Source organism: Spermophilus citellus (assembly GCF_964194105.1).
Source record: "Spermophilus citellus genome assembly, chromosome: 18".
Taxonomy (NCBI): Eukaryota; Metazoa; Chordata; class Mammalia; order Rodentia; family Sciuridae; genus Spermophilus; species Spermophilus citellus.
Genome location: NC_138200.1, coordinates 19,912,585 through 19,937,347, shown reverse-complemented (window position 1 = coordinate 19,937,347; position 24,763 = coordinate 19,912,585). Strand labels below are relative to the sequence as shown.

Below are 24,763 nucleotides of genomic sequence, written 5' to 3'. Positions count from 1 at the left end.
CTGAGTGTATCCCCAGCCCCTCAACTTTACCAACTGAGCTGTATCCCCAGCCCCTCAATTTACCCTTTTAAAGTGTCCTACAAGGAGCTGGGTTTATGGCTCAGTGGTAGAGTGCTCGGCTAGCACATGTGAGGCACTGGTTTTGATCCTTGGCACCAGATAAAAATAAATAAAATGAAAGTGTTGCATCCATTTACAACCAAAAATATTTTTTAAATTAAATAAATAAAGTGTCCTACAGGTATCCTGAGTGCTGAGTGGCAGAGGCCAGCTGGGTTCTCATTATTCAGCCTTCCTCCCTTCCTCCACTTTTCAGTGCAGTCCCTCCATCTTCAGCTGTTCCTCTAGTGCCCCAGTCCCAAGAGTTCTGTTTGATCCTCTCTAGGACATTAACCCTGGTCTTCCCCTAGGATGGGGTGGGTAGCTTTCTGGTATTGAGAAGTGGAAGGGGATCTGGGGTTTGCCCTCTTCATTTATCCCCCTGCTATATTGCCACAGTAGGAGAAGGTTATTCCTAATTCCTAAGCTTTCTGAAGATTTATTCTTTGCGAATATATTTGGTCTTCTTATGTATGACTGGCTTAGATTCAACTGTTTTGGATCTGCCAAGTCAGTAACCTGCTTTCCAGCTTCTAAAATTTTGTTTGTAATATTGCCTCCTCTGTGGTTCTCTACTTCATTGTGGCTTTAAAAAAGAATTTAAAAAAAAAGCTTTGTCAAGATAAATTTTATCTATCTTAAAATTTACATTTTGTATGTGTGTGCATATGGTACTGGGGATTGAACCATGGACCTTATGCATTCTAGGCAAGCACCTTTGCACTGAGCTACATCCCCAGCCCAGTTTATTCTTTTGATATGTACAATTCAGTGGTTTTTAGTATATTCACAGAGTTGTGCAACCATTACCATTGTCCAATTTTAGAACATATTTATTACATCCCCCCCAAAAAACCTGTATTTGATAGTAGTCATTCTACTTTCCCTTCTCCCTATCCCTCACCACTAATCTATTGTCTGTTACTGTGGGTTTTCCCATTCTTGATATTATATGGAAATAGAACCATATAATACTTAGTTCTTTATGACTTGCTTCTTTCACTTAGCATCATATCTTCAAAATTATTTTTTTTGGTAGCATGAATACTCCTTTTTATTGCTGAGTAAAAACTATTGCATGGTTATGGCATATTTTATTTATCCATTCATCAGTTGATAAACATTTGTATCTTGTGGCTCTTGCACTTTAAAAATATGTAAGAATGGGATTTCAGGTGGCAAGCATGATGACACGCACCTGTAATCACAGCTATTTGGAAGACTGACACTGGAGGATCAAGTGTTCAAGTCCATTGTGCAACACAGCAAGACCCCATTTTAAAAAATAAAATCAAGTTTAGGAAAGAATGTAACTTAATATGTATATTTAATCCACTCTTTTTCTTCCAAAGTCCCTGTCACTGAAAATGGTTTATGAGTTCTCTCCTGCTGTCACTAGTCCTTACCCATATTGGGGCTGGGGCTGGAGCTGGGGCTAGGGCTAGGGCTAGGGCTGGGGCTTAGTCTAGAGGAAAGCAATTTCAAATTTCTTTTCCACTGAGTTAGCAGAGGTGGTAGGACAAGTACTCTCTGGGCTTTTTTTCTCATCTATAATAAAGCTAATGAAGCAGAATGGTGATTCCTCAGATATTCTGCACAAGGACTAGGTGGTAGAGTTGTTGCAGTCCAGATGCAGGCACAAGGTTGGAAAGTGGGAAGCATAAAACAGGCATGCTACTGTGGCCTTGTATCTTAATCAAACAGAACAGAGCAGGCAGGCAGTCCGCTTACAGCCAGGCCTAGGGTAGAGAGTCCATTTTACCTCTGTTAAGGAAGACTTCAAATAACAGTTGAGGAAATATAAATATTTTTTCTTAACAGTGTTTTTTTTAATGATTTTACAGATTACTGCAATTTTTAAATCCTGATCCTTTGAGAGCTGATGGAATCTCTGATCTGCAGCAGGTATTACAGGCCCTAAAAACAATTAAATAGGAGAGAAAACAGTTTGCTCTTAAAAATTCTTCTCCTTCCTCTTTCCAGTCTTAAAATTAGAAGAGAAACTCCTTGGGTGGGGGACTTTGCCTGAAGACATGCTTTTATAGATTGGTAAATTAGTGCTTCAGAGAAATTTCTATTTTTATTTGGGTAATAGGTGATCTTCTTTCATTTAGGTAGTTTTGGTGTTTTTCAGGTTGTCAACATTGAAATCATATGCTTTCTTTTCTTTCTATGCTGGTACTAAGAGTTCAGGGCAGATACTGGTTGTCTAATGTCTGTATCACTCAGTTGCAGAAGTTGAAGTCAGGCATGCAGCAGCCTGTCATGGTGCTCCGGAACAGGATTGATCCCTGCCTGACCATCGACACGTCACCACTGTCTGCAGACCTGAAAAAGGTGAAAGTGCTCTTAGAACCAAATTCATGAAGAAATACCAACCTTTTCTAATGTAGAAGGATTTTTTTGTTCTTTTTTTCTTTTTATTTTTTCCCAGTGCTAGGGATGGAATCCAGGGCCTGGAGCAGGCTAGGCAAAGCACTCTACCACTGAGCAACACCCCTAGTCCCATAGAAGGATTTCTAAATAAAAGTTATAAGGTTACATTGTATAATTTCTTTGCTTTTGAAATTCTCTTTTATAAAGTTTTTGTTAATTTATTCTTAAGTCCTGGATAAGTTCTTGTAAATGAATAATTAATTTAAGGAAAACCCATTATATACTGTAAACCCCCTTCTGAAATAAGTTTTTAAAAGGGCCTTTGAAAAAAGGGGCTTTGAAGACATAACAGGGCAATTGTAATATACTTCTTATCCATTCTTTCCAAAATGGCTTCATAGATGGGTGGTTTCACTTGGTAAATCGATCATTCATGCTTACCTGTTTCTTTCCTAATTTTTTAAAAAAAGAAGTTAAAACTGTTTTTTAAAAGATAGAAATAAAATCAAAAGGATGAAAGAGTGACAGAGAAGTCTTGAATGAGCAGGAGATTTTCATAGAATTTTAGAGGATGAAAACTAGGTAGCAGAGTATGGTTGACTTAACAGGGAAAGAGCTAGGAGGTGGAGAGGAGTGGACAGTGAACTACTCACCCTGTTTCCTGACAATGCACAACCAGTTTATATTATTCTAAGGAAGAAAATTGGAGACTCTTTCTGGAGAAATTGAGTGACCACGGAGTAGTGGTGCTTAATGATGGTGTTTGGAATTCTCCCAATTAGAATGCCTGCTTGTTGCCCAGTCTTCTTGTAGTGATGTCTCACTCTCATGGTGACTAGATTTGCCCCACCCACAGAGCCTTTAGTCAGGTTTTAGTGACTTAAAAAAACACAAAACTAGTTTTTGTCATATATATATATATATATATATATATATATATATATATATATGAAACGATATAATGAGAATCATAGACCTTTTTTCTCTCTCTCACACACACACACACATATGAAACACAGACATCTGAAGAAAGTCTTTACCTTAAGAAAAAAAGTTTAAAACAAACTCTGAAGGAAATAATGACTGGAGAAGAAAATATTAGAAAATGATTTATAATATGTTGCCAAGTGCAGCAGTACATGCCTGTGGTCACAGCTGCTCAGGAGGCTGAGGCAGGAGGATTGCTTCAGCCTTGGAGTTTGAGACCAGTCTGGGCAATATAGTGTCACTCATCTCTTAAGAAAAAGAAAGGAATGGGGGAGAGAAAGAGAAAGGGAGAGGGAAAAGAAAAAAAAAGGAAGGAAGAAATAAAAAAAAATCCTCAGAGGAAAGAAGGTATGGCATCTTTTGCTGGAAAGAGGAGGGAGGAGAAGGGGAGAGAAAGATCAATAAAAAAGGTTCTCAGAAGTTCAAAATATTATAAAAAATTTTGAAGATAAGTGGTTTTGAGATATAAAATAGAAGCCAGCAGAAAGTAGAACAAAAAGGCAACAAGATCAAGGAGGAAAAAAAAAGAATTTGAGGTGCAGTATCTGAAAATGGAATTTCAGATTGAATCATATAAGACAGACTACACGGGTTGCACTGCCTACCTGGAAGCTCCATGTTGACATCAGAGACTATTCCATTTGGAGTTCAGGGATCTGGGGAGGAGGATGTCACAGACACCATGGTGCTGACAAGCTCAGCTTTTTGGAAAGAGTTACAGGAGGGGCAGAAAAATCTCTGAGGAAGAACACAGGAACATTTCCTAAACCTAATAGAAATAAATCTCCACATTGAGCTATCTCACACTGGCCAGCACAACTTATGAACAGACATTAGCTATATGGGTTTGAAGCATCTGAACTTGGATTCAGAGAGCACAAAATCTTCTAGAGGAAAAAATGGTCCCCATCTTAAGACCAGAAGTCAGGTACCTCAGATTTCTTCATAGCAACACCAAAGGCGTTACTTCATGTAGACAATAATCGTCTTTTTGGAATAAAATCATTTTTTTTAGAGAGTGGGGGGGGAGAGAGAGAATTTTTTAATATTTATTTTTTAGTTCTCGGCGGACACAACATCTTTGTTGGTATGTGGTGCTGAGGATCGAACCTGGATCGCACGCACGCCAGGCGAGCGCGCTACCGCTTGAGCCACATCCCCAGCCCCTGGAATAAAATCATTTTTGAAGCACATATGGAATATTGCCAAGCTTAAGCCTAGATTCATTGAGAAGATTTCAGTGTTTTTATGGCAATTTTTCACATGAGTAAGAAACTAAAAACATTGATGTTGATTAGAGGTGAAAAAAAAAGTTATTTCCACCTATACATCCATACTCACATAGTAATGAGGTGTGAGAGTAGAACAAAAATATTTTCAGACATGCAGTCTCAAAAATAACAAAGAAGTATTTCCCCTGTACTCTTTGCCAAGAAGCTGTTTCAAAATGTTCATACAACAAAGAAGTTCACCAAGAAAGACCACATGGGTTGCACCTGTCTACCTGGAAGCTCTCAGGTTGGCGGAAGAGTAAGCAGTACTTTTGCATCTGGGACTCAGGGTTCTGGGGAGGGGGATCACAGAGCCCATGGTGCTCTTGAACTCAGTCTTTTAGAAAATTATATCAGTGTGGCTAGAGAACTCTGTTGGAGAATTTGGTTTAGTGAGAGATACATAGATAAACAAATGAATAAAAGCATGTTTTAAAAATGCTGTACAAGGGAGGCTGGTGGACTGGCAGATTATTGGGAGAATAAGATCAAAAAACCACATCCTTGATCCAGTGAGCTCTAGTGGATCACCATCCAGTTCCTTTTGATTGGAGCCCAGGAAAACAAAATTTTATATAATAGGAGTATAGTACTGAGTAAAAGAGTCAGAGGGACTTACCAGGGTAAGTCTCAGAAAATATCAGATTAATCAATGTGTATATACTGAGTGGTATATGGAGTAGAGTGGCAATGATATGGAGCTGTTGTTTGTTTTCTCTACTTTATTGTGGTTTTTGGTTGTTGATTTTTTTGTAGGCTCTTCAAAGAAATAAGTTCCCGGGACCCAGTCACACTGAATCTTACTCTTGGCCTCCCATAGCACGTGGCTGTGATGTGGTTGTCATTTCTCACTGTGGAAATGACCCTTTGTTGTACCTCCCACCGTTGCTTACGATTTTGCAAACGGGGGGCTGCTACAAGTCATTACCAAGTAGAAACGGAGTAAGTTTAAGACAATTTTGTTTCACAACAAAAATGAATTAAATTTTTATTTTTTTAATTATACACTTGACCTTTGGTAAAGTTCAGGTTACATTACTCAGTTTGGTTTTCCAACTGCCAAGATAGAAGAAAGTGAGAAAGTAGCCTTTCTCGTCTCCTGGTCACCTGTTCTCCTGTACTGATTCTCATCCAAGCCTGGGTTGTGGGTCATGGGCTGAGCAGGAAAGCCCTGGCATTTAGAGGTGAACATAGAATTTATAAAATGATCTCATATTAATTCATGTCATTGTCATGGCAACCATGTGATGTGGTCAGGGTGTATATCATTCTCACCACTGTATACACGAGAAGACCCAGGTCATGATAAGTTGCTTGGGTGAATTCTTGACAGCTGATATGGTGTGAGAGTGTGCTTAGAAGTTAAGTTTCTATTGTCTCATTCTACATTCTTCAATATCTCATAGTACCCCACACTGTTTTAGAATAATTTCCCCATGTGTAAGAACCTGAAAGTAACAGAAAGATGGAGAGAAGGGAAATGGGTATGGGTTCAAATGGCAATGAATAATGAAGTCCACTTTTCTGGGTTTGGGCTCTTGGAACTGATGGGTGTAAAACCTCCATCCTAACACAAAGGATGCACTCCAGAGGGTTCCACCATGTGTCAAACGGTGAAACAGCAGTACAAAATGAGCTTAGAGTTGCAGTTAGAACAGATACTAGCTCTCTTTCTAATTATGCCATGCAGTTTGATGATTTCCCTTTGGAATTCAAGCTGGTTATTAGATATTGATTTAATCAAATGAATGCATTTATCCCGTTCATCTCTCACCAGTTTGTTAACAGCTAAGCCCTGTTAATGATATACAGCTAGTGTTGAGGCAGAACCATGGCTGGGGTTAGAAAAGGCCATCTTAAGTCTTGACCCTTGTGTCTCCCCTACTTTCTCCATGCCCCTATGGTCAACCTGCCTTCAGGTCTGTGCCTAGAAACTATCATCTAAATCTGTCTAAAGGAAAGAGGAAACTAGGCTTCTCTTCGATTAATAGATAGCAAGTGTCCAGGAAGGTATTTGGTAGGCAGTGCACCTTCAAGAGAATCTGTGGGCTAGTGGAGGGTAGGGTTCAGAAGGTAATTTCCTAAGAAAGAGCTGTTATCCACTTTTTAAGCCCCCTCTCAGGAAGTGGTTAGTTCATCCTTGGGCTTAGGAGCAGGAAATCTGGAGCCAGACTTCCTAGGTTCAAATCATGTGGCTACCAAGAATGAACTGTGTAGCCTTAGGCAACTGGCTTTACTTCTCTGTGCCTCAGATGCCTCATCTGTGAGATGAAGTAATAGTAGGCCCTACCCATAAGAATGTATTAAATGAATTAATACTTATGCAATACTTAGCTTAAGCCCTAAGAAAATCTAGCTCAATGTGTCTAAAATCTGTTTTTTTAAATATTTTTAGATGTCAACGGATCTTTATTTATTTATATGCAGTGCTGAGAATTGAACCCAGTGCCTCACACATGCTAGGCAAGTGCTCTACCACTGAGCCATCACCCTAGTCCCCTAAATCTATTTTAATGAAATTATTTTTAACTCTTCTAACCTATGTGATGATGGTGGTAGCAAAACCTGAAGTAGCATGTATTGTGTACAAGGAGATGTTCTGGATGTTTCACATATACTGTGTTCAATTTCTAACTACTGTTCAAAACTATTTGAATTTGTTTGTCTTTGCAGCCTCTTGCAGTCATCGTGTGCCCAGGGTGGAAAAAGGCCCAATTTATTTTTGAATTACTGGGCGACTATAGCATGTCCTCCAGGCCTCTTCATCCTGTGTTATTAACAATTGGACTTCACAAAGATGAAGCCAAAAACATGAAGCTTCCAAGGGGGTGTAAGCATTCTTTCCAAGCAGTTTGGCTTTCTCCATAGAAGACAGGGGACCCTTCCCAGGCAGGTCTGGGATTGCAGATGACAGGCTTGTGTGATAGCCTAGCTTGTCACTCATTGATGGGTATCCATGATGTAAGTTCAATCTTGACCTACATCTGTTTTGCTGAGAAAACTACAGGATTTCATTCATCCACTTTCTACTGACCACTTACTGCTTGCTAGATGCTGAACATGGTGTTGACTAAAAGCCTCCTGCTTTTCAGGAGTGCAGAACCTGGTAGGAGTGCCAAGGCTTGTCCCATACTGACAGGGCTCAGCCAGGGTGGGTACCTGAGGAGAGAAGCAGCGGTATGTGGAACCTTAGCAAAGGAAATGTTGTGAAAACCTGTAAAACAAATCTAAAATGGGCATTGTTTTTTCTTTTAAAATGTAGGCGATGTGATTGTCACAACACCACATAGCCTCCTGAGACTTCTCACATACCAAAGCTTGTTATTTCTTAGACTTTGTCATCTAGTGTTGGATGAGGTGGAAGTGTTATTCCTTGAAGCTAATGAGCAGGTAAGTATGGCATCTATTTAGATGTTATTACTATTCTAAATGTATACATATACTTCTAAAATAGATAAAATTCAAGTATTAACAGAATCAGGAAAAAGGATCTAGTTAAGAAATAAATTGGTTAATCTAAAAAAAATTTTTTCCTTTAACTTCTATAATTTAGAAGAGAGAATGTTTATTTGAAATTTCATTCCCAGTGTTAAATCTCTCTTTGAAAAGCAACATTTCTCTCCCAGGAAGATTTACTGAGATAATGAATGTTTTTCTGATTATAAAAGCAATAATTTTTATTGTAAAAAATTTTGAGAAATAGAGAAGAGCATTTGAAAAAAATACAATACCCTAATCATCTTACACTCAAAGGCAATCATTCTACTATTTTGGATTATTTCTTCCTTTTTAAAATTCCTAATTGTTGATACATGTATTCAATATCAAGAGCACATTTTATGTATAATTTTAAAACTCACATTTTGCAGTTAACAGCATTGTATTATTACTTCCTGTTCTAAAGGTTATTATTATTATTTTTGGGCATATTGAATCACATGGGCATAACAATGTATGCCATGTTTGCTGTCCTCCGACCAGTAGGAGGCCTTGGCCTGGTTTTTTGTTCCGTGCTAGTTGGTAAACAGATCTTGTTAGTACAGTGTAGTACAGTGTGCATCTTTTTTTTTTTTTTTTTGCAGTGCTAGGCATGGAACCAGGGCTTCATGCATGCTGGGCCAGTGTTCTACCACTGGTTTGCATGTCTAGCCTTGTAGTTTGTATTTCCTTGATTACTTAAGTTGAACATTAATTCATTTTGATCATTATGTTCATTTTCTAAAGTTGCTAGATCATTTCCTTTTCTTTCTTGTGGTGCACTCATCTTTTGTAATTATTTTTTGACCTTTTTAAATGTGAGCATGTTAATCCCATTAGATGTGTTAACACATATTTACCAAGATGTTTTTTGTGCTTTAATTTGATTTATAGTGGGGTTTTATGCTCATTGATATTCTCTTTCTCTCCCCTCGCTGCCCCCCCCCCCGCCCCGCCACCTGCCTTTTTCCTCTTTTTTCCCTTTGTGTTTCCAGGGATTGAACCTAGGGGCATTCTACCACTGAGCTATGTCCTCAGTCCTTTTTGTTTTTTATTTGAGACAGTCTCATTAAGTTGCCCACGCTGTGATTACAGATATGCTCCACTGAATTTGGCTACATTTTCTCTCAGAGGAGCATGCCTATAATCCTCGTCACTTGGGAGGCTGAGGCAGGAGGATTGCAAGTTTGAGGCTAGCCTCAGCAACTTAGTGAGGCCCTAAGCAACTTAATGAGATCCTGTCTCAAAATAAAAATAATAAGGGCTGGATATGTAGCTTAGTTGTAAAGCACTCCTGGGTTCAGTCCCCAGTGCCGAAACAAAAAAAACATTTTCTCCTTTGTGAGTTTCTCTCTTTTGTTTTGGAAAGTCTTCCTCCTGTCTGAAAACAGTAAATATGCAATTTTTTACATATTATGTTCTGTCAAACTAATTATTACTGTCTTTTGAAATAAAAATTAATTATATCAATTTTTTAGATGTTTGCTATATTAGATAACTTTAAAAAAAATGTTGAAGTTGAAGAAAGGGAATCTGCACCACATCAGATCATTGCAGTTGGCATTCATTGGAGCAGACATATAGAACATCTAATCAGAGAGTTCATGAATGATCCCTACATTGTGATTACAGCCCCAGAGGAGGCTGCTCTCTATGGCAATGTCCAACAGGTGATGAATGAATGGGAGGGGAGCTGATGAGCACAAGCAAGTAGCCTGTATTTCATGGCTTAATATTAGATTGACTGTAGCTTCTATTTCATACCCAAATCTATAATTGTAAATTAAATTTGTTTTGATTTCCTATGCATTCTTTTCTATTAAAATTATAACTTAGCTATGAAAAGTAAAACTGGAACTTTTTGAATATTTTAAAAATCAAATTACTTCATTTCTGAATTTCATTACCAGGTCGTGCATCTTTGCCTAGAATGTGAAAAAACCTCAACTTTACTCCAAGTTCTTGATTTCACTCCAAGTCAGGCACAAAAGACCTTGATCTTTACTTGTTCTGTAGCTGAAACAGAAATAGTGTGTAAGGTGAGTCCCTGTCCTGTTGATTTAAACTGTGGCTGAATCTTGAATGAGGAAAAAATGACTTGGATAGTTGATATGTGGTAGGGAGATGCCATTTTGCAAGTTTAACATCAATCAGAAGAGGAGGTGGGCTCTGCTGGGAAGCACTGACAGCTGGAGGTCTGGCCTGGGGGAGGATCCTTGCCTTTCCTGAAGCACGGTCCCACATGGGGAGTAAGTCTCAGGGAACAGTGCCAGGTGGTCTGTCAAGGTAGAACATGAAAGGGTCCAGTTGATGAACAAAATGCCCACATCACTACTCTCTATTTTAAAAAGTTGTGAAGATAACAGTAAAACATACTGTCATGTAACCAGAAAAGCCAAATAAATTGGCCAAAGACTTATTCAGTTTTATCTAATTTCATATTAATTGTAAAATGCTAATTAATTGCCAAAATGTACAAAGCTAAATACAAAAATTAAAAGAAGCTGTAGTACATCTTTCGGTACATAATAATGAGCTAAACAGTACAGTTAAAAGGCCATTATTGGACTGGGGATATAGCTCAATGGTAGAGTGCTTGCCAAGCATGTGTGAGGTCCTAATCCCCAGTACTGGAAGGGAAAAAAAAAACTGTTGTTGACAACAGTACCATGTATTTTATATATACTTATACATACATATGTGTATATGTATTATTTTTTAAAGGAAGGGAAATAGTTTTAGCAAAATGATGTTTGTTTCACTTGAGCAAATTTTTATGTGAACTACAACAGAACTTTGGAGATATATTTACTTAATTTCATAGTCATTTCAAAGAATTACTGGGTCAGTGAGGTGATTTACAGTTGAATACTTTGATACTTAACTTGATGAGACAGCTGGCTTCAAGCTCATGTTCCTGATTTTGAACTGGCTTCTGTGGTTTTACCTTTAGGTAGTAGAAAGTAATTCAATATTTTGCTTGAAAATGCATAAAGAAATGGTTTTTAACTTAAAAAGTGTTTTAGAACATTGGAAGAAGAAATTAAGTTCTGGCTCCCATATTGTATTAGGTAAGTGTTTTAATTTCTACTTCTATTTAGACAAAGGTTAGCTCATAGGAATCATGTCTTAATTTATATATTTCACCTCCATATTTCTCATTATTTCCAAGATTTACTCAGAATTTATTAGTAATGTTAATTTTAAAATGACAATTAACCTCCAAAAAGATTATCATATTGAGATGAATCTAGGTGCCTCAGAGTTCATAGGTCAATAGGGAGCAACCGTTGATCTAGACACTTTACCTGGAATTCTAGCTTGAGGATTACTGTTGTATATATAAAATCTGTGTATATGTAGTCTATAAAGTCTATATCTAGCTGTACATAATGCATCTGTACCTGTATTGAAACATCATAAATTATAAAAAGGTTAAATATTAGAAATACAAAAGTTAGAATGTATAAAAAAACGAAAAGATCTGGGCAGCCTGGATATGTAATAGAAAAAGACATTTTTCAAGCTAAAAATGAAGCCACTTGTCTCTGGAATTAATCACTGGTGTGGGGCATTTGGGGAAGAAAGTGGGTAAGAAGTTTCTTTGCCTCTAAAAAATAAAATGAAGGATTGAGGATATAGCTTCATGGTAGAGTACTGGCATAGTAAGTATGAGATTGTGGTTTGATCCCTAGCATTGCAAGAAATAAAGTAAAATATAGTACAGAAATGCTTTGCAGGATGGTTTTGGGGACTGCTTATTAAAGTAAGTGCAGCTCATGGGAAATTGTTGAAATCTTTCCTCCAGCCTTAACTGACGATTGCATACCACTCTTGGCCATCACTGATGCCACATGTGTAATTCACTTCAGCTTCCCTTCCTCACCAAAGATATTTGGTGGACGCCTATACTGCATGTCAGATCATTTTCAGAGTTTAACTGAACAGGTTTGACTATCATTTTCTGTGTAATGACAAATTTAGAGTCCATAAAGTTTCACTGAGACTGGTGTGAATGATTTGCTTTCTTTATTTACTCCCATTTTAAGGGTTCTCCTGCAGAGCAGGGAGATAAAAAAACCAAATCTGTCCTACTGCTAACGGAGAGAAATGCGAGCCATGCAGTTGGTGTTCTGCGCTACTTGGAGAGAGCAGATGCCAAAATCCCATCAGAGCTGTATGAGTTCACCGCAGGGGTCCTAGAAGCCAAAGAAGACAAAAAAGCCAGAAGACCTCTTTGTTCATATCTTAAGGCTTTTGGATTTTGCAAGTAAGCCAGTCTTCTTTATTTTAATTAAAGTATAACATGCAGTCAAGTACAGAGATGATAAGTTTACAGCTTGAAACACAACACTGATAAAACCAATAACCCAGTAAATAAATGGGCAAATGAACTAAAGAGGCATTACTCAAAAAAAAAAAAAAAAAAAAAAAAAAAAAGCTAACAAACATGAAAAAAATGTTAAAAATCGCTAGCAGTGAGGGAAATGCAAATCAAAACTACATTGGGATTTTATCTCACTCAAGAATATAAATAATAAATGCTGGTGAAGATGTAAGGGAAAAAGGAACACTTTTACCTGGAATTGTAAATTATATGAATTTACACTATATGAATCAGTGTGAAGGTTCTTCAGAAGATTAGGAATGGTATGACCCAGCTATACCACTCCTTGGTATTTTCCTAAAAGAATTAAATTCAGTGTACTGTGGAGATACATGCATACCCATGTTTATAGTAGCACAATTCACAATAGCCAAACTATGGAACCAGCCTAAGTGTCTTCGAATAGATGAATGGAAACAGAAAATATGGTATATCTATACAATGGAGTTTTACTCAGCCATAAAGAAGAATAAAATCCTGTTATTTGTAGGAAAATGGATGGAATGGGGACATTGTCAAGTTAAACAAAATAAGGCAAACATAATAAGTCAGCATTATATCTTCTCATTTGTTAGAGTGGAAAAAAGAAGGGGGATTTCATGAAAATAGAAGGGAAACCAGTAAGAAAGAAAGGGGTCCCTGGGGAGGGAGGAGGAGAAGGCATTGGGGAGTTACTGGAGAATGAAATTATGTGCATATCCTAGTATGTCCAAGTGTAACTTATGCACCAATAATAATTTTTTTAAACTAAAAAAAAATTAGAGCAAGAAAATTAATTTCACAAAAGAGCGCTTTACCTTGGTATCAAAATTGTAGTTGTACTTACCTGATGTAGCCCAGGGATCACCAGGACCTTGTTTATTAGAAAAACTTTAGAAAAGTATATAACAAAAATGGGTGAGTTCAGTTCTTAAAAAAAAAAACTAGTGAAATTCAGTTCTATGTATATAAAACAATATTTTTGACTGATAAAATTTGACTTCTGTTTTTTTTTTAAAAAAGTTTACAGCTTGATGAAATGTCAATATCTACACACCCATGTAAACCACCACCCAACTGAGAGAGCACCTAGAGACTCCTGCATGCTCTTCCTGATGTCCCTCGTCAAATAGCCGTCAACATTGACAAGAGTTATTCATTTGTTTTCAATTTTTTATTAACATGTATTAATTGACTATTTTAATAGGGTTCGATTTGGTATTTCCTTACATTCATATATGAGTTTTAATCAAATCCAATTCCTTTTTCCTATCCTACCTCCTCCTTCATACCCATCCCAATCTCTAGTAACTGTTAGTCTGTTTTCAAATTAACATTTTTTAGCTCTTTGCTTTTGTGTCTGAATTATTTCACTTAACATGATGTCCTCACTTCATTTCATTTTGCTGCAAATTATAGGATTTTATTCCTCTTTATGGATGAATAGTATTCCATTGTGTACATACTACATTTTATTTTCCCATTTATCTGTTGTTGGGCACCCATGCTGATTTCATATCTTAAAATTTTGCTCATTTTTGAACTTCATATAAATGGAATTGTGCATCTGGCTTCTTTCAATCAATCTAATATCTGTGACATTGATCCATGTTGTTGTTATATGTATCTTTGTTTTATATATGTTCTGGCTTAGTATTGCATTGTCTTCAGTATATCACATTCTTCTGTTGATGGGCCTGTGGGGTTGTTTCCAGTTTGGGGCTATGATGTTTAAAGCTTTCCTGAATGTTGTCATACATGGCTTTTTGTGGAAATATTCATCCACTTCTTTTGGGAATTGTTGGGCCATAGGGTTAACTTATGTTAACTCTTCCAAAGTGGTGGACCACTTTATGATCCTGTCAGGAGTGATGAGAATTGGAGATGGTCCACATCCTTCCCAGTCCTTAGTATTCATGGGGGAGATAATGGAAAGCCATTGCAATTTTAATTTGTGTTTCCATAATGATGGTGGATTTAATGATGTTAAATATCTTTTTTTTATGTTTGTGAGACATTTGACCATTCTCTTTTTCTGAAGTACCTGCTCTTATCTTTTCCCCATTTTAATGGAGCATTTCTTTTTTCTTATTAGTTTGAGGAGGTATAGCTAAGATAGATATATCTATATATCTCCCGTATATCTTAGCTATCCTAGATATAAGTATTTTGTTTGACACGGTTGAACATCCGTGACTCTAAAACATGAAATCTGAAATACTCTGAAAATAGAAACTTTTGGGGTATTGACATGATGCCTCTAAAACATTAATTTGCAGGCTGAGGTTGTGGCTTAGTGGTAGAACGCTCGCCTAGCATGCGTGAGGCCCTGGGTTCGATCCTCAACCCCACATAAAAATAAATAAATAAACAAAATAAAGGTATTGTGTCTAACCAAAATTTTTTTTAAAAAACCATTAATTTGCATATATAGTATGAGGTGTGGGGCACAAGTGGCTTTTTCTGCATAGACAGTCATCTGTTCCAGCATCATTTGTCTAGAACATAATTCTCTTCTCACTGAATTAGTCCCTTTGATGTAATCCAGGTGATGAGATATATGGTCTGTTTTTAGACTCTGTTCTTTTTGTGGGTCCATTTGTCCCTCCTTATACTAACACTTTATTTTTTAATATCATTTTTATTGTTGTTGTTTATTTTTTATGTGGTGATGGGGATTGAACTCAGGGCCTCATGAATGCTAGGCAGGCACTTTACCCCTGAGCTATTTCCTCAGCCCAACACTACACTTTAAACACTGTAGCTTTATAGTGACACTTGGGATCTTGCATATAAGTTCTCCAACCTTGCTCCTGTTCAGGGTTGCTTGGCTTCTTCAAATCTATTGCATCTCTATATACATTAAAGATATAAGCTTACTGATTTCTCAAAAAATCTTCTGGAATTTTAATAGGGGCTGAATCAACTCTGTAGATCAATTGGTAAGGTATGGGGATCCCTCTAGACACATGCCACTACTTGGTAAATGGATGGCTAGGCATAGGTGTCTGATAATGTGTCTCCTGGATTGAATTCATTTTTAAGATAATTAATGACATTAACTTTTTAAATTATGGTACATTAACCAGCTTATTAGCAACAATTTTCAGTATGCCTTTAAATAGAATATTGACTTTTAAAACTGAAACTTCAGCTATTTCTCAGTTGGGAGGTAACATTGTAATGAAGGAGCAGCTTCTGATTTGGAGGTTAATTGACTTTTATTGTGGATTATGGTGATATGTTTCTGAGACTTTGTTTTAGAAGTATAAGCAATCCTTTAGCAGGAAGAGTGAAGCAAGTGGCATCACTATACCAGACCTTAAACTATACTACAGAGCAATAGTAACAAAAATAGCATGGTATTGGCACCAAAACAGACTGGTACACCAGTGGTACAGAATAGAGGACACAGAGACTAACCCACAAAATTACATTATCTTATATTAGACAAAGGTGCCAAAAACATGCACTGGAGAAAAGATAGCCTCTTCAACAAATGGTGCTTGGAAAACTGGAAATCCATATGCAACAAAATGAAATTAAACCCCTATATCTCACCACCCACAAAACTCAACTCAAAGTGGATCAAGGACCTAAGAATTAAACCAGAGACCCTGCATCTAATAGAAGAAAAAGTGGGCCCTTATCTCCACCATGTGGGATTAGGCCCCAACTTCCTTAATAAGACTCCTATAGCACAAGAATTAAAACCAAGAATCAATAAATAGGATGGAGTCAAACTAAAAAGTCTCTTCTAAAAAAAAACAATCTGTGAGGTGAACAGAGAGCCTACATCTTGGGAGCAAATTTTTACCCTTCACACATCAGAGCACTAATCTCTAGGGTATATAAAGAACTTGTTTATATAATGCATTTAAGAATATCTAAAGGGGACTGGGGTTGTGGCTCAGAGGTGGAGCACTCGCCTCACATGTGCGAGGCCTTGGGTTCGATCCTCAGCACCACATAAAAATAAATAAATAAATAAAGGTCTTTATTTTAAAAATATATATATATCTAAAGAAATAGGGCTGGGGTTGTGGCTCAGAGGAAAGAGTGCTCCCCTAGCATGCATGAGGCACTGGGTTCAATCTTCAACACCACATAGAAATAAAATAAAGGGTTGTGAACAACCAATAAAAAAAAAAAAAAAGAAATAAAATAAAGGTATTATGTCCACCTACAACTAAAAAAATAAATGTTAAAAAAAGAATAAAGGTGTATTAAAAAATTATTAAAAAATAATAAAGTAACTCTTTTGATTAAGTTTATTCAATTTTAATTAAATTTTAGAGGGTTTTTTGCTTATTTATATATTGTTAGTGTCATTTGAAGTATTTAATATGGTTACTTCTAAAGTGTTTGGAATAAAAGTTCTCTAATTTCAACAGCAGATTAATTTTCTGAAAAATGTTTACAATTCCATGTTAACTATGATTATCTGTATTTTTCTGGTTTTAAAATCTAGCTATTTTGGGGGCTGGGGATGTGGCTCAAGCGGTAGCGCGCTCACCTGGCATGCGTGCGGCCCGGGTTTGATCCTCAGCACCACATACGAAGATGTTGTGTCTGCCGAAAACTAAAAAATAAATATTAAAAAAATTCTCTCTCTCTCTCTCTCCCCCTCTCTCTCTCACTCTCTCTTTAAAAAAAAAATCTAGCTATTTTGAGGGGTTTGGGGTTTTGCCTAGAATGAGCAAGGCCCTGGTTTCTATCCCCAGCACTGTCACTACCACAACAAAAAACAAAGCCAGCTATTCATTGTTTTATTTTTTTTCTCAGAGACAAAAGGATCTGTCCTGACAGACACCATATTAATCCAGAAATAGATATGCCAAGGAAATTATCCAACCAAGCTCTACCAATGTTTGGATACATTAAAGTAAGTTCTTCTAAGATCTTTTTTGTCCAGTGATTGTTGAATCGTAATTTTTTTAAGCAGAATCTTAGTACAATGTAATTTATGATTTATAATATTCAATATTAATATCCTGCCATTAATCTAATGATAGAAATGTGTTCTTATATCTTAATTTCAGAGTCCAAGTTTATATGTAAAACCATGATGAGTTGAGTAAATGCATGACAATCTGGGAGTTGTTTTTTTTAGGAAAATAAATGTTTTCACTTGGAGGCAGTTAAAAGTAATACAGTAAAAAGTGGCACACACCTGGGCTGGGTTGTAGTTCAGTAGTAGAGCGCTTGCCTTGCACATGTAAGGCACTGGGTACAATCCTCAGCACCACATATAAATAAATAAAATAAAGGTCCATTGACAACTAAAAAACATTAAAAAAAAAAAGAAGGTGGCACATACCTGTAATCCTAGCAAGTTGGAAGGCTGAGGCAGGATATTGCATGTTTGAGGCTGAGACCACCCTCAGCAGCTTAGGCCCTAAGCAATTTAGTGAGACCCTGTCTGAAAATAAAAAATAAAAAGGCCTGAGGCCTCAGTGGTTAAGTGCCCCTGGGTTCATTCCCTAGAATGACTACTACTAGTGTAATAATAGTAATAATAATACAGTGACTACATGAATTCTGTTCAAATAACAGTGATAATTTCTGTGAGGAAAATTCTTGACATTCAAATCGAATTGCTGAGTTAAAAATCATTTTCCTTGAAATCCCTCATCAATTTCTTCATTACTTTTTTTTCTCCTTTTCACTTCTTTCCCTTTAAGGCTTTCTCTTTAGTGTTGGTTTCCTAGTGCTGCTGTCACGGATTGCCACAATTGGTGACTTAAAACAACATAGATGTATTTCAGTTTTGGAGGCCAGAAGTCTAAATGCAGGTGTCATCAGGGCTGTGCTCCCCGCCACTCTTCAGCCTCCTGAGGACAATCCAGTTCTGGCCTCCTCCAGCCTCTTCTGGCTTCAGACATGGCTTGCAGCCACATCCCCCCCCCCCCAATCTCTGCCTCCTGTACATTGCCTTCTCTTCTCTTGGTGTCCCCACAAGACACTTGTCACTGGAAGGAAGACCCACCTTTTAATCCAGAAAGGTCTCTTTATCTTGAGATACTTGATTTCATCTACAAAGACCCTTTTCAAATAAGGTCACAGTCACAGTGACCTTGGGAATTAGGACATGCACATATCTTTTGGGGGTGGTCACTGTTTGATCCATTACAGTTTTCATCATTGAAATAATTTTTTTCTTTCTAATTTTTCCCTGAGTTTTATCCCCTCATTTCTATGTTTTTCTAATTCTGATTTACATTTTTATTTTTTGTGTTGGGAATTGACCGGAAGACTTTGGACATGCTGAATACATGTTCTACCACTGAGTTACATGCCCAGCCCTAGTAAGACAGATGAGGCTGACACCCAAGAAATTATCAGGAAGCAGGAGGAGCCAAATCTAAGGCCAGCCTCGGTGATTACCACTGAGACCTTTTCTCAGTGGTAGAGCACACCTCTGGGTCTAGTTCCTAGTACAAAAAAAAAAAAAAAAGTTTTTTTGTAAATTTTAACAAACATATATTTGCCAAATATATGTTTTGCAAAGAATTTCTCCTACTTGGTTTGTCTTTTCATTCTCTTTATAGTGTCTTTTGCAGAGCAGTTTTTGATTTTAATGAAGACAGCTTACATTTTTCTTTCATGGATTATGCTTTAGATATTAAAAAAAATCATTGCCAAAACCAAATCATAGATTTTTCTCCTGTTCTTTATCTGCTTTTATTTTGATATTCATTGGGCCACTTTGTCAATTGTTGTTATGAATTATGTGCCTGGTTTTGTTGCTGTTTTGTTGCTCTGTCTGAGCTCATGTGAGGATTCAGACAGACTGAAAAAATTTTCGCATTTTACTGCTACCACCTTCCCAGAACCCTGCTAACCCAATCTCCCCATCGCCCCCCACTTCCTTTCTTTCTCTCTAATTTAGATAGCTCTATTGAAGTATAGTTTACATACAATAAAAATCACTAATTTCAAGTGTATAGTTTGTTAATCTTGATAAATGTAAATCGTCATGTAACTACCACTACTAGTGTCAAGATGCAGACATTTTCATCACCCCAAAAAGGTCTCTTCTGTCCCCTATCACTGAGACCTTGCCCTACACCATCGTCCCTGGCAGCCACCCATCTGCTTTCTGTCAGTTGTTTTACTTTTACTGTAGCTTTGTATTAATGAAGTTTCTTGAGTCTGATTTCTTTTACTCAGTACAGTGCTTTTGAGATTTCTTTATGTAGTTCTTTATGTTACTGTGTAGGATTCAATTATATAGATGTGCCATAGTTTGTTCACAAGTTGATGGACATTTGGGTTGTTTCTAGTTTCTGGCTGCTTTGAATATTTGTTTTATAAGTCTTTTTAAATATATATTTTCATTTTTCTAGAATAAAAGACCTAGGAGTATAATTGTTGGGTTATAAAAGTATATGTTTATAAGAAAATATGGTTTATTAGAAATGTTTTCTAAAGTGATTATACCGTTTTACAGTCTCACCAGCCCTGCATATGAGAATTCCATTTACCTCATATTGTCATCAGTACTTGGCATTTGGTCTTTAATTCTAGCCTAAATTCTAAAATATTTAAATATTCTTTAAATATTTATTCTGTTGCATTTGTGCTGTTTTATTTGTAGTTCCTTTGTGATTATGGATATTGATCATCTTTTCACATGCTGTATTGTATATTTATATCTTTTAATTTATAAATTTGCTTTTCAGGATTTTTGCTCTTTTTTTGTGTGTGTGGTACTGGGGATTGAACCCAGGGGTGTTCTACCATTACATCACATCCCCAATAAATAAATTATTTATTTTTTTGGTACCAGGGAATTGAACCCAGCGGGGCGCTTAACTGCTGGGCCACATCCCCAGCCATTTTTTGTATTTTATTTAGAGACAGGGTCTCACTAGTTGCTAAGTGCCTTGCCAAGTTGCTGAGGCTGGCTTTGAACTCATAATCCTTCTGCCTCAGCCTCCCAAGTCGATGGAATTCAGGTATGACCCACCGTGCCTATTTTATTTTTAATTTTGACACAGGAGCTTGTGCAGTTGCCGGCTTAATCTTGTGATTTCTCCTGCCTCAAGCTTCGTGAGTCACTGGGATTGCAGGCATGTTCCACTCTGCCCAGCTGCCCTTTAAAAAAAAATTAGGCTTTTTTCTTATGTTACATTTTATTTATTTTAAATATTTATTTTTAATTTTTTAGGTGGACACAGTATCTTTATTTTATTTTTACGTGCAGAGAATCGAACCCAGTGCCTCACGCATGCTAGGCAAGCGTGCTACCACTTGAGCCACATCCCCAGCCCCTTATGTTACATTTTAAAGACTTCTTTACATATTGTGAATATATAATATATATTTTATAATTTATATTTTATAATATATATTATTTTCTCCTGGTTACAAAGGGAAAGTTTTTATTTCAATGAAATCTAGTTATCACTTTTTAATTTTATTTTTTGTGCTTTTCATGTTGTAATAAATTTTTGCTTATTCTGAGGTCATGAAGATTTTCTTTTTTTTTTTTTTCCTAGGAGCTTTATGATTTTACAAGTCTGATCTCTTCATTTTAAATTAATGTTTGTGTGTGGTGAATCCCAGATAGGGGGCAATGTTTATCCTAATGGATAGTTAGTTACTCCAGCATTATTTATTATAAAGACCTTCTTTTTGCCCTAAATGATATTGGCATCTTTGGTATAAATTAAGAAACCATATATATGAATTCTGAACTCTCGATTCTGTTCCTCTGTTTATCCTTATGCCAAAGCTACATTGTCTTGATTATTGTAGCTTTAGTCTTGAAAACTGGTAGATAAGTCTTTCATCTTCACCGTTCTTTTTCAGTATCTTTTTTCTGTTTCTTTGCATAATCATACAAAATGTTAGAATCAGCTTTCCAATTTCTACTTGTGAGTTTGATTGGTATTGCAGTGAGTCTATAGAGTAATTTAGGAGAATTGACATCCTGTCAACACTGTCTTCCAGTTTATTACTGTGGTATATCTCTATGTTTATCTAAGTCCTCTTTAATTTCTCTAAGCATTGTTAAGAGCTTTCAGTGAATAGGTCTTATATTTACTGCATTAAATTTATCCCTTGTGTTTCATGTTTTGGAATACTGTTGTTAATATTTTAAGTATATTTTCTAATTGTTTTAGAAATTCAATTAATTTTTGAATCTTGGATCCTGTAACCATAACAAAATGAATTATTTATCTGCAAAGGTACTAGGGAGAGGAGAAATAAAGCAAATAGCAGGTAGCTGGAAGGTACCTACTCAATTTGCAAAATCAGAACTGAGGGGTTTCATAACACGTGGGACTTTTAGGGATAAATCCAGGAAAGTCTCAGAAAAACCAGTGTGAGTTGGTCACCCTGTCTGGAGGCCTAATGCTTTTCCTACCTCCTCCTGTTCAGAGTGTCCAGTCTTATGAACTTCCTTTAGCCACATCCAACATAAATTGTCTTTTGCTGTGTTAATGCTGTGCAGAGGAGACTTCCAGGTCTGATGCCAGTTGTAGGCCTGGATTTTATTTGCCTGCATGCATGCTAAGCCCTTAGCTTAACACACAAAGCCTTATAATTTGGGAAATGTGAGAGGAAAACCTCTCCCTTTACTCCTAAGTCACCTAAAAGAGTAATTGCTGACAGTTTAGTATATTTTCTCTTGAAATGTTTCTTTGAATCTTTAAAAATCTTTGTTATTGAGCCAGGTGCAGTGGCACACGCTTGTAATCCCAGCAGCTAGGGAGGCTGGGCAGGAGGACCATGAGTTCAAAGCCAGCCTCTGCAATTCAGTGAGACCCTGTCACTAAATAAAATACAAAAAAGGGCTGGGTGGGGATGTGGTTCAGTGGTTAAGCATCCCTGAGTTCAATTCCTAGTACAAAAAAAAAAATTGTTATATATACATTATGCCCTGCCCACCTCTCCTAACACTGTAGGGAGTGTTTTCCTCATCCTCTGGGCCACCTCCTGTCATCACCAAGCAGGCTATTGTCTGGAATGCCAGACTCTTTGGGGCTCTAGCCACAAGGGAGAATTCTGGACTACATTAGTGGCACTCTTGGGAGAAGACTGTAAGCAGGAAGGAACTCTGAACTCCCTGCCTGGGGGGAGGGTAGAGAAGCTCTGAGGGCTTTATTAAGGCAGCTTTCTCTGTAGTGCTGGAGAATGACTGGGACATCCAAGTACTGGGACAGGGTCTCCAGGGAACATGACTCTAGATGATAACAAGTTCTGTGAAGAGGATGAAATGCAGTTAAGTAGTCAGGGTGTCTGGGTATAAGTGTGCTAGGGAACAAGGGGTCTTTGGAAATTATGGGTAGGGAGAGCCTTTTTGTAGAGAGGTCAACTGCATTGAGGCCCAAGTGAGATAAGGATCCAGACATGGGAAGAGCACTCCTGGTGGGCTGGGGATGTGGCTCAAGCGGTAGCGCGCTCAACTGGCATGCGTGCGGCCCGGGTTCGGTCCTCAGCACCACATACCAACAAAGATGTTGTGTTCGCCGAGAACTAAAAAATAAATATTAAAAAAAAATTCTCTCTCTCTCTCTCTCTCTCTCTCTCTCTCTCTCTCTCCCTCTCCCCCCCCCACTCTCTCTTTAAAAAAAAAAAAAAAAAAGAGCACTCCTGGTGGAGAAACCAACTAGCCCAGAGTCCCTAGGAAAGATTTATGTGTTATGTTTGCGAGCAGGAAAAGGCTCAGTGGTAGTGAGAGTTGTGAGAGCAACAGGTGATGAAGTTAGAGGGGCCACAGGCTGTCAGACCTGAGACCCCTTTTGATCACAGACTGACTTCCTCCCTGCCTGGCTTTCTTGCCTCACCTCCCAGTCAGTGCTGCCCACCCCCACCCCACCAAGTAACTTCTCCTCATTCCCACCATCCCTGCCTTCACATGGTGTTTCTGCCTTCTGGTCGACCTTCTCCACACACTCTGGTAGCTGTGCATGTGCAGGGCAGCGTCCCCTCTCCCATGCCGACATTTCCCCTGGCACATCAGTGATCCTGCTACAAATACCTGTGAAGTGTCTCCTGAATACACACCAGTTTGGCGTAGCCTGTCCACTCTTGGGTTGCTGAGTGTCCCTGTAGGGTGTGGCTTCGTCTGTCCCTGGTACCTAGTATACATTAGGTTTTTTAATAAAATGCATCTTGTTATATGACAAAAGATGAGAAGGAGCTCAAGAGACAGCAAAGCTGTTTTATGAATGTTTATTAAAATGCAGTTTAAAGGTAAATAAAGGGGGCTGGGAATGTAGCTCAGTGGTAGAGTGTGTAAGACCCTGGGTCCCATCCCTTGAGCCACATACAAAAAATTTTCTTAAGTAAATAAAAGAACACCTACACTTAAGACAAAGTTTTTAAATAATGCAATTTGCCAAAAATCATCCATTAGATTTAAAGTAGACTGTAGTTATTTATGGTATGGCACTTTAAAATTGTTTTGTTTTTTGAGATACTGGGGATAGAACTCAAAACCTCCTGTGTGCTAGGCAAGAGCTCTACCATTGAACCACACCCCCAGCTCTGGTATGGTGTTTATTTTTCTTTGTTTTTAGCATACTCCCTTGTTTATTTTTAAATCCCTGTTTGCATGAGGTCAGGTAGCATGTTTGTCTTTGGTTAGATTAAGTTTCCTTTCTGGATATATTTACTGTGTATGTTTCAGATAATACCTTTTTATATTTCAAATGCAACAAATTACTTTGGTCGTATAATTGATAAACATGTGGATCTTTATGCAATTCTCAATGCTGAAATGAATGAGTATTTTAAAGATTCCAGTAATAAAACGACTATCAAAAAGGTGGAAAATTTTGGATTGTATGGACTAGAAGAAAAAACACTTTTTTACAGGTAAAATATCTATTTTTCCTCTCTAGAGTTGTGAGGCATGAGGTAATATAAATGGTGTTGAACACCTGTGTTCACCATTGGCTGAGTGGGAGTGTACCAGGCTTGGCTTCTTCTAAGGAGGCCCTCCCAATGCACTGTGACCCCAGACACCTGGTACAGTTTTGCACAAGAGACTCCATCCTTGGCTCCTGAGCATAGATCACAATGGCAGTGCAACTCTGGACATTCATGGAGTTGTCACTGTGTGCAGTATACACGTACATCTGCAGCTTGTTTAATTCTTAATAAATTTCTATAAAATTGGCATCATACCCTTCTTGTAGATAAAGAGACTGAGCTGAGAATATTAAGTGAG

The 24,763-nt window shown here is 37.4% G+C and overlaps 1 protein-coding gene across 1 annotated transcript in view; it reads left to right on the top strand.

Annotated features, from left to right (window-relative positions):
• TDRD12 (tudor domain containing 12) overlaps positions 1 to 24,763 on the top strand; it is a 79,950-nt gene that overhangs the window by 41,398 nt on the left and 13,789 nt on the right. The window contains exons 12-23 of the mRNA XM_081273517.1: positions 1,944 to 2,004; positions 2,329 to 2,436; positions 5,490 to 5,675; positions 7,407 to 7,563; positions 7,996 to 8,123; positions 9,689 to 9,880; positions 10,121 to 10,249; positions 11,164 to 11,281; positions 12,019 to 12,158; positions 12,260 to 12,480; positions 17,362 to 17,461; positions 24,221 to 24,408. Coding sequence (XP_081129643.1) covers positions 1,944 to 2,004; positions 2,329 to 2,436; positions 5,490 to 5,675; positions 7,407 to 7,563; positions 7,996 to 8,123; positions 9,689 to 9,880; positions 10,121 to 10,249; positions 11,164 to 11,281; positions 12,019 to 12,158; positions 12,260 to 12,480; positions 17,362 to 17,461; positions 24,221 to 24,408 — 1,728 coding nt within the window. The remainder of the gene's footprint in view (positions 1 to 1,943; positions 2,005 to 2,328; positions 2,437 to 5,489; positions 5,676 to 7,406; positions 7,564 to 7,995; positions 8,124 to 9,688; positions 9,881 to 10,120; positions 10,250 to 11,163; positions 11,282 to 12,018; positions 12,159 to 12,259; positions 12,481 to 17,361; positions 17,462 to 24,220; positions 24,409 to 24,763) is intronic.